This window comes from Chenopodium quinoa, unplaced genomic scaffold (assembly GCF_001683475.1).
Source record: "Chenopodium quinoa cultivar QQ74 unplaced genomic scaffold, ASM168347v1, whole genome shotgun sequence".
NCBI classification, from domain to species: domain Eukaryota; kingdom Viridiplantae; phylum Streptophyta; class Magnoliopsida; order Caryophyllales; family Amaranthaceae; genus Chenopodium; species Chenopodium quinoa.
Window position 1 is genome coordinate 9,003,601 of NW_018745024.1, and position 10,025 is coordinate 9,013,625.

The window sequence follows — 10,025 nt, forward strand, 5'->3', positions numbered from 1 at the left end:
CGTCAACAGGCCCACCGGGCACCTCACTCCTAACAACCCAAGAATCATTACCGGCCCTCGACCGTTTCCTGCTTGCCCCAGATACAGTGGACGCAGATGATGTGCCAGATCTACTAACAAACCTACCACCCCTACCCTTACGCACCTCCACCGTATGTGTCTCGTACATGTCATCAACCCTCTGACTGAATGGACCGTAATCATCATACGGTCCACTGCCATCGTCCACATCCTCATCCTCATCTGCGCCCTCCTCCTGCTCCTCCTCCTGGTCACCCTCCTCAGCATCATCATCGTCATCGTCATTCTCATCCCGACGGTGGATCCGTTCTCTACGAGCTGAGGCCGAAATACCACGGGATCTGACATGTCTATGCCCCGACCTCTCCACTGAATAGCTTCTACTAAGAAGCTCTATATTCTTCCCCGCACCATGACGACCCAGTGAATTCTACACAAAATTTTAAAATATATAAACATACAAAAATTTATACGAAAAATAGCTACCACTCCCAAATCAAATAAACTAAAAACATACAAATAATTGTAAACAAAATATAAACATAGAAAAAATACAACGAAATTGAAAAAATTTATAAAAATAAACAACAAAATATAAAAACAATTCAAAAATATATTACACAAAAAAAAAAAAAAAATTAAAAACAATTTTTTTAAAAAATATATATAAAAAAAGGGGGGGGGGGGCGCCCTGGCTGGACGCCCAGCCAGCGGTGGTGGCGCCAGCTGCAGACGCCGCCACCAGTGGGTTGGCGCCTGGGCTGGACGCCACAGCCACGGCTGCGACACCTTGAATAAACGCCACAACCGTGGCTATGGCGTCCAGCCCAGGCGCCAGCCAACTGGTGGCGGCGTCTGCAGCTGGCGCCACCACCGCTGGCTGGGTCCAGCCAGGGCGCCCCACCGCCGTCACGGCGGTTTTTCCCTTTTTTTTTTTTTTTTTTTAACAAAATGTACCTTTCCTCCTTGGGACATCCTTCCCTCCGCCGCCGCCGCCAATTCCTTGCCTTGCCGCCTCGACATTGCCGTTGTTTGAAATTTTTTTTTTTTAGAGAGGTTGAAAGAAGATGAGCAATGAGAGTGTGAGTGATGAGAGTGTGAGTGTTTTTTTTTAAGGTCAAGGGCAATTTTGGCAAACCAAGTGAATTTTGTGGGCTTTATGTAGTAATTTGTGGGCGATGTTTAACAAATCCCAAACAATAACGGTCTTAGCCTTTGGTAGTGAAATATATATTTTAGGGATTTTTGTGGTAGCAAAATAAAATATTTTTTTAAATGGGTAGTAAATCTGATACGGGGTGCTTTCGGTGGTAGTAAATGTCAATTTTTCCTTAAATTTTCTAGGAATTTCCACCTCCAATCACCTACGGAGTAAAAAAAATCCTATTCCTAGAAATTCCAATTTCCAATACTTTTTTATGTCAACCAAACAACACCTTATTTAGTTAACGAACATTGACCAAGGTTTTTTTTTTTTTTTTTAACGGGACTTTGACCAAGCTTATTTGCAAGATGTTTACGAGACTGAGAGTATTGACTCATTTTCCTTCCTAAGGTAAGGTTGAGTATTATACTCTCTATTTCTAAATACGTGTCACAATTTAATTGACATAGATGTTTGACCATAAAAATATGCTATTTATATATTTATAAAATTATGGGAAAAAAATCTAAAACTATACAATGAACCTAATCCAACAACAAATTACACTAGGAGTGAAACATTTGGATTTAATACTAATATCAATTCAAAAAAAAAAAAAAAAAAGTATTCATATCAAACTCAAACTATTGCGAGCATTATTACATTCCTGGTTTTTATTTTGGGTATTCCAAAATTACATTCTTTCTTTCCATTTTTAGTAAGTTTTTTTTTTCCAAATATCCCAAATCAACTCTCTTTTTCTATTGTATATTTAATGTTTTCTCTCTCTTACTATCCTAATCCTACTCTTATTTTCTCTCTCCATCGTTTTTCTCAAGTTTGTACTTCCTATAACTAACCTAATGAATATGATTGGTTCTTAATTTTCAATTAGAAGCATGTTATTTGTTTTTTTTTTGCAAAGGATTGATGACATGACATCATTAATCTATCTTTGTTTTAATCAAAGATATCATTTAATGTTTTGTATTTCCCATTGAAATATTTCATTGTTGTTATTTGTCTTATTCTTTCCTCCGTAATTCCCGTGTAATTTTACAAACAAGAACCTAATTTAAGAAAGGAGCGAGTAACAAGTACAAGAAATGAAGTCGGATTCAGATTGATTGATCAAACTTCGTCTACGATAATGGTACTAATCTCAAACCCGAAATCAAACCCGATCCAATCAAACCCAACCTATTCCAAGCACCACACCTCAGGTAAATTAAAAGTAGTACGGAAATACAAAAGAAATATTGACACGATTTACTAGTAGACGACGCTACGTTGTCATTTTTCAACAAATGCAACAACTGTGTCTGTGTTATTCCATTCTCCACTATTCCACTCTACCCCTGTTCTTCACATTTAACTAATTTTCTTTCCAGAAATTGCAAATTTCTTCATCCTTTTCCCCCAATTATCATGCCATTTTTGGTTAAAATTTCTCTCTCCTAGGGTTTCCATTTCTGCAATTTTTCATCATCAATGGAGGAGGACCAAACATCCACAATTTCAGCCACTATGAAGGTCGCCAATGCCAGGTTAGTGATGAAAAAAATCAGCGAAACTTTTGATAATTCGAACTCAAATGTGTTTTCAATTCCTTCTCTTTCCGAACAATGGAGTGCTTTGCAGAGTTCCTTCTCCATTGTAGAAGCTTCAATGGCGAGTCGTGAGAAGGAACTTGAGTCAAAGGAGAGAGAAATTTTTGATGTTTTTGAGAAAGTTGAGATGATGAAGGAGAAGGCTGAAGTGAAGAGGAGTGAGCTAGAATTATGGGAGAAATCGGTGAAAGAGAGGGTGGAAGAGGTGGAGAGGAGAGAGAAAGGGGTAAAACAGAGATATGAAGTGATTGAGTTGAAGAATAGGCAGATTCTTGAGAGTCGGAAGAAGTTGGAAGGGTTGGGGAAGGAGATTGAGGAGCGTAGTAGGGTGTTGGAGGTGAGAGAGGAGCAGTTGGCTGAACGGTGTAATTTGGATGAAGGGTTTCAGTTGAGGGAGAAGGAGATGATGGTGCGGGAGCAAGGGCTGGATTCGAGGGAAAGGCGAATTCGAGAGCGAATGAAGGAGTTGGAGTTGAAGGAGAAGGAGGTGAATGAGGGGGTGATGTTGAAGGAGAAGGGGGTGAAGGTGCGTGAGGAGGGGCTCGATTCGAGGGAAAGGCGAATTCGAGAGCGAATGGAGGAGTTGGAGTTGAAGGAGAAAGAGGTGAATGAGGGGGTGATGTTGAGGGAGAAGGGGGTGATGGAGCGTGAAGAGGGGCTGGATTTGAGGGAAAGGCGATTTCGAGAACAAATGGAGGAGTTGGAGTTGAAGGAGAAGGAGGTGAATGAGGGGGTTGAGTTGAGGGAGAAGGGGATGATGGATTCAAGGGAAAGGCGAATTCGAGAGCGAATGGAGGAGTTGGAGTTGAAGGAGAAGGAGGTGAATGAGGGGTTTTTGGTTTGTAGGAATGAGTTAGAGGTGAAGAAGGAGGAATTGATTGAAAGTCGTCGAGGGTTGGGATTGCAACAGAGGAAGTTGAATGAGCAGTGTGATGAGTTGGAGATGAGAGCTAAGAGAATGGCGGAGGAGCGGAAGGTGTTTGAGTTGAAGGAGAAGGAGTTGATTGAGAGTTTTGAAAGGGTGGAGGTGATGAAGAGGGAGGTTCAGGAAAGGTGTGGAGCATTGGAAGTGAAGGAGAACGAATTCGAGGTGCGTCGAGGAAAGCTAGAGTCGAGAGAGAAGGATGTTGGTGAGTGTATTTTGGCAGTGAACAGGAAAGAGAGGTTAGTGAATATGGATGCTCGAGCATTGAAGTTGAAAGAAAAGGAAATGAGTGAGAGTGCTCGAGCATTAGAGTTGAAGGAGAAGGAAATTGATGAGAGATGTAAAGGGATGGAGTTGATGAAGAAGGAAGTTGATGAAAGGTGTAAAGCAGTAGAGTTGAAAGAAAAGGAAATGAATGACAGGTTTCGAGAATTGGAGCTGCAAGAGAAACGAGTTACTGAGAGTCGAAAAGGGTTGGGATTGATAGAGAAGGAAATTGATGAACGTTTCCGAGCAGTAGAATTGAAAGAAAAGGAACTGAGTAAAGGTGTTCGGGTGCTGGAAATGAAAGGGAAGCAGACAGATGAGAGCCATAAAGGCCTGAAACTGGTAGAGCAGGAGCTCAATGAGCGGACTCAAGCTTTAGAATTGAAGGAAAAGGAAATGAGTGAAGGTATACAAGCTCTGGAGTTGAGTAAGCAGCAATTGAATAGGCATCGTGATAGTCTGGAATCAAAAGAGAAAGAAGTTAATGAATACTTGAAGGTAGTGAAATTGGGAGAGAAGCAAATGAATGATAGTGTCGAAGCTCTAGAACAGAAAGTAAAGCAAATAGAGGATTGTTGCAAGGGGATTGAGCTGAAACATCGCCAAGCAGCGGAAGTCAGAGAGAAGCAGTTGAATAAAAATCTTGAAGTTCTAGAAATGAAAGCGAAGGAAATAGAGGAATGCTTTAGAGTGATGAAGCTGGAGGAGAAGAAAATGAAAGAATATTCACAAGGGGTGGATGCAAAAGAGAAGCAAATTAATGAGCAGTGTCAGGATTTGGAGTTGAAAGCGAAATTCATTGATGAGCGTTGCCAATGTTTGGAGTTGCAAGAGAAGCACATAGATGAGCGCTACCAAAGTTTAGAGTTGAAAGAGAGGCAGGTCAATGAGCTCTGCAGGGCAATTGAGCTGAAAGAGAAACAACTGAATGAGGGCCTTCAAGCTCTTGAACCGAAAGAGAAACAACTGAATGAGGGCCTTCAAGCTCTTGAACTGAGAGAGAAGCACATTGATGAATGTTACCAAAAATTAGAGCTGAAGATAGCACAGATCAGTGAGCACAGTAAGATGGTTTTGCTGAGAGAGAAGCAACTAAATGAGCGCCTTCAGGCTCTTGAAACGAAAGAGAAGCACATTGATAAGCGTTGTGAAAAATTGGAATTGAAAGAAAAACAGATCAGTGAACAGTGTAGCATGGCTGAGCTGAAAGAGAAGCAATTGAATGAGGCTCTTCAGGCTTTTGAATTATTAGAGAGGCAAATAAATGAGAAATACAGGGAAATGGAGCTAAAAGAGAAGGAGGTCAATGACCGTTATGAAGCAATGGAGGAGAAAGAGAAGCAGATAAGTCAGTAACTCTCTTTTGATTTAGCATAGATGTATTAATCTATTATACTATATATGAAATAGTAGTAAATTTATAATATGTGTCATCATGGATAGATTGTAACTCTAGTGAATTGGTAGTGGCACTACCACAAGGGGTGAAAGTAGTCAAAGCGCCCTGTTTTGATGCTGATGCTATCTTTGAAATAGGTATAGCCTTTAGTGAAAATTACTTGTTTTATGTTTGGCATGTCTAGTAATATTCTTGGACTATGATGGTTCAAAAAAAGAAAACTAATTCTGTAACAGCAACAAATTTAATTTGAAACCAATACCATGTTCATTAGAGTTTGATATCAAAGATAGCCCAAATCATCTGTCTAGGTAGTTAAGCCAGTTGTTGGCTCTCTAAAGGAGTCTCTAAGTTGTTTTCCATCTTCCAGTGCATTCTAGACATCAATTTATTATGCTTAGCTCATGGGCAGTACTTTTGTTAGATACTTTGTACAGAATATTGAGGAATCTGTTCCTTCATATTAAATGATTTCTATGTATTAGCTGGTTAGCTACTTGTACCATTCTGAGCATTTTTCTGTACAATAGTACCCTTGGATATATTCAATTTGAAGATTGTATTTTTCTCTGTTCTTCATTCTTGCTTCCCTAAATATTTTGTGCTACTGAAAATGTATGAATGATATAATTTTTTGTACTTAGACTGCAGTTGTTGCCATCTTTTAGATCTCCTCTAATCTTAGTTTGCTCACATTATCTTTTGAATTTCAGTTTTCTATCCGATTCTTCTGAGAATCTAAATAGTCTCAGACCGAATCTTAATTTTGCTTCATGTTTACTTTTTAGGAAGCTCCACTTCAGTACAAGTTGAAACTAAAGAGCCTTTGCCGGAGACTTTAACAAGCTATGTTGCTTCATCATCCATTAGGTTGTCTGATGACATAAAATTGCTATGCAAAAACATGGACATGAAAGGTGTAAGATCTTATATTGTTCAGCATGTCAAGGTGTATGATGTATCGGAGGATAAGCTTTTCGATTCTCTTTGTTTGGCATCAGATCCAGCAAAGCTTGTGTTAGATGTGATTCAAAGTTTTTATGAGTTGGAGTTGGAAGAGGTTCCAGTGAAAGATTTTACAAAAGGCTGTATATTTCTGTTAGTCCAGTTAATGAAACTAAGGGCTGATATATCCTCTCATGTGAAAGATGAAGCCAGAGAATTTGCTGACATCTGGAAGATGATGCTGAAGCAGGATAATATTTCTTTGGAGAATTTTGGCTTTTTACAGTATGTAGCCTCATACAAGCTAGCAGAGTTCTACCAGGTGGATGATCTCCTTTCACTTTTTGTAACCTTTTGCAATCAGAGGGAGGTTTATCAACCTGAGAAGAATTCATATTTATGCGATGCATTGGGACTGACAGTAAAGATTCCAGGTATTTGAAACTCTTATTTCTCTTAATACCCAAGTTTATTTTATTCATTAATACTTCGTATTTACCTTTTCTCCTGGTAAAAGAATCATGCAAGAAAATCAGTGTAATTACGCGTTTTGATATTGCTACTCCATAAATTTGTTGAAGTGGTTCAATATAATGGGTTTGTAAATTATTTACTGGCATGTCTCCACCATAGTAAGCCAAATTGTAATTCTAGTCTAGTTGATAAGTGGTACAAAGGACTTGCATATTATATATGTGGTATTTGCTGTGACCTTCATATTGAAAAAAGAGTAGAGGAAAGATTGTTTCCGTGCCTTATGTACTGCAAAAACGTACACCATATAGACTAAATTAGTAAATTGTATGTCTACTCTCTTGAATTTATCAAATTTATTTGAGGCTTGAGAAAATAGTGATAAAATAAAAAATAAAGGACTTTGTACATAATAAGCTGTTGAAATTTTGTATATTCATCATTTTAGGATCTGCTTTAGTGAATTGTTCTCTTCTATGGAATTATATACTGGTTCATCAACGTTCTCTCTTTATTATCATGCTATCTTCTGTAGCATGGGAGTACTTTCAAATCTTCAATTAAATTAGTAGTTAAGACAAATGCATCTGACTGGTGAACTGTAGCTGAAGGGGCTAATGCAGAGGAATTTCTAGCTCTAGGATCTTTGGTTCTCTATGATTCCTTGTATGCCTTATCAGTATGTTTGATATGAGCTGCTTTCCTTTTTTGTGCTCTGGCCCTAGATGGTTTATTAGTGTTTTTTCTTGCTCGTCTGGAATAAAGTATGTTGGTAATATTGTCAATTGTCTTGTGAACGTGTCCTAGGTTATCTCATGTCGACTTTGTCTTAGGTTATTTGACTAGAGATCAAATTCTTTTGTTCATTATACAGACCTTGTCCAATCTCTTATTTTGAGAGATGAACAGCTGCAAGCAGTGCGGTATATATGTGCACATAATATGGAAGATGCTTTCCCAATAGCTCCACTATTGAAAACCCATTTAGCGAACATCCACAAGAGAGTTAAGAAGATACTCAACAGTGGCAGCAGAACAGCTCAGGTACATTTATCATTAAAAAAAAAAAAAAAAACTATAGGTAATCTTTTTACTTACTCATGCCAAACTTGGAACAACTCACTAATACATTTATGCAATAACAACAATTTACATGCTGTGTGTCTACTGTCTAGTATATTGTAGGTTCTCTTTATTGAAATCCAGCAGGTTGTGGTATAGTATCATTAGTAATCCTGTTGGTTTAGACATGATTTAGGTGTGTTTCCTCAAGCCATGTTAAGTATAATTGGGTAAAATAAAAAAAATTTACTATGCGTTTTTTTAGTGACCTTGTACTATGTCATTTGTTCCTGATTCAAATTTCCTTCTGTACTGCATTTGTGCCATAATGGGTTGCTTAAATCCAGCCATAGTTTTTTTTTTTTTTTTTTTTTTTTTTTTTTTTTTTTTTTTTTTTTTTTTTAATGCAAGTATATACTTCGTACATAATTTTATGATACCCTGCTGGATTGCATGGCTTACTCTTCAATTGAATACTACCCTATTAGTTTGAACATATGTACAGCTATAGTCACTTTGCATATTTTTCTGAGGCCTTGAGATTCAGTGAAGGGCCTGCCTATCTAAATGTCTGGAGACTTATGTCTGTTACACATGATTACATGAACATGTACACAACCCATGCAATGATGCAAAACCTCAAAACTAGAATTTCATTTATTTGGTTTGCCATTCCCTTGGTACTTCTCTTTTCATGACTTGGACTCTTTTGCAGGATGATGCTTCTGATACAGAATTAACTGCCCTCAAAGAAGTTGTGAACTGTATTTCCTACTTCAAGCTCGATTCCCATCATTCCCCGGATTCTCTTGAATTGCGCATTGAGCAGTTGGAAGAGGAAAGGGTAAAACGAAAGACCAATGCATGTTCGTTTACAATAAAGAAGTGTTCAGACTTAGAAAAGACAGATGTAGAGGAGATGGAAACAAATAATCTAACTCTTCCCTCTGACTCCCTTACTGAGAAGAAACGCCCTGCAGTCTCTGTACAGTCTGCTGAACAAAAAAAGCGTCCTAGGGTAGTTTCTCGTCATGAGTTAACTCCTCATAATCCTATACTTCTTAGACAGCCTGCCAATATCTGGCCCAATGGATATCCTTTTTGGCAACATCAATATATGCCTGTTACTTGGCATAGCTATCATCTTCGTCCCGTGAATACCATGTCCAATGTTCCATATAATACAAGAACAGGTGGGTTAGTTTCTGGAAGTTACCCTGTTGGCATGCCTACATTGGTTTATAACGGTAAGGCAATCATCTATGTTGCAGCTCTCACCCGCACTTTTGTTTCAGTGCTAGACCTCTTATCATTTCTTTGATTTACTCTATATTCACAGCTAGGAGTCAAAATCAGAGAACAGCACGAGACAGTGATTCCATTGCAGTGCAAGCAAACTTTTATAGGAGATAAGTTGAGCAGATGATTATTTTGTGCGTAGAAACCTGATCATGCTAACTAAATGCGATGATGTTTCAAGTACTTCGAATCTCTAGTCGTGCCAGATTATTGACCTTTCAAAGATACCAGATGTGCACAAATTTAGGTAAAGTAACAACCTGTGAATGTTAAAATGTGAATAACAAGTTCATACGTAGGCAGTAATTGAAATTTCTGAAGTCTGTTGAATTTGGTATCTGTATATGTTCCTCGTTAACAGAAGGCAACATGTGTAAATCCTTCATTAACTTTTTGTTTCTTGCTCGGATTGGACATTGTTTATTGTAATTATTGTTAACAGCCAGGTATGAAGGATTGTCAAAAGTTGCTGAACATTTCTCCTGGTGAGTGGTAAAATTTGTTGGAAGTTCACTCCTTTTCTAAAACAGTAAGTGGTTCGGTGGCTCCCTTCGTTCGCCTGGAAATGCAACCTCACCCCTTCCCGCAATGTAAGATAGAAGAAATGGTACTAGCCTAATAGGTTAGATGTCCTTTTCAACAAGCATGTTCTTAGATTTTCTTTCGTTCTGCGCCTCTACAAGAGTTTGTGTTTTACCCTCCTAATAATCTCACTAATTGGTCTAATGGCTTAGCACATAGAGCAACAACATTGTAGCAAACTACTAACACAACCTGCGAGCATAATACTATGTTGAAACATGAGCATGTGTGTGTCCTTCGTCGAAATTCTTGATTGACTTCTACTGGACTGCCAAATACTACTATGAGATACATTAG

The 10,025-nt window shown here is 38.4% G+C and overlaps 1 protein-coding gene across 2 annotated transcripts; it reads left to right on the plus strand.

The window, feature by feature from the left end:
• Nucleotides 1-1,995: 1,995 nt before the first annotated feature.
• LOC110708533 (golgin subfamily A member 6-like protein 22) lies at nt 1,996-9,811 on the plus strand. Of its 2 annotated transcripts, XM_021886671.1 has the most exons (5): nt 1,997-5,315; nt 6,155-6,745; nt 7,660-7,829; nt 8,563-9,094; nt 9,187-9,811. In XM_021886671.1, exons 1-5 carry the CDS (start codon nt 2,657-2,659, stop codon nt 9,258-9,260), a joined length of 4,026 nt encoding a protein of 1,341 aa, XP_021742363.1. In that variant the 5' UTR covers nt 1,997-2,656; the 3' UTR covers nt 9,261-9,811. The 2 variants fall into 2 exon arrangements, with proteins under 2 accessions (XP_021742364.1, XP_021742363.1); XM_021886672.1 differs by lacking the exons at nt 7,660-7,829; nt 9,187-9,811 and having other exon boundaries at nt 1,996-5,315; nt 8,563-8,646.
• The last annotated feature ends 214 nt before the right edge of the window (nt 9,812-10,025 follow it).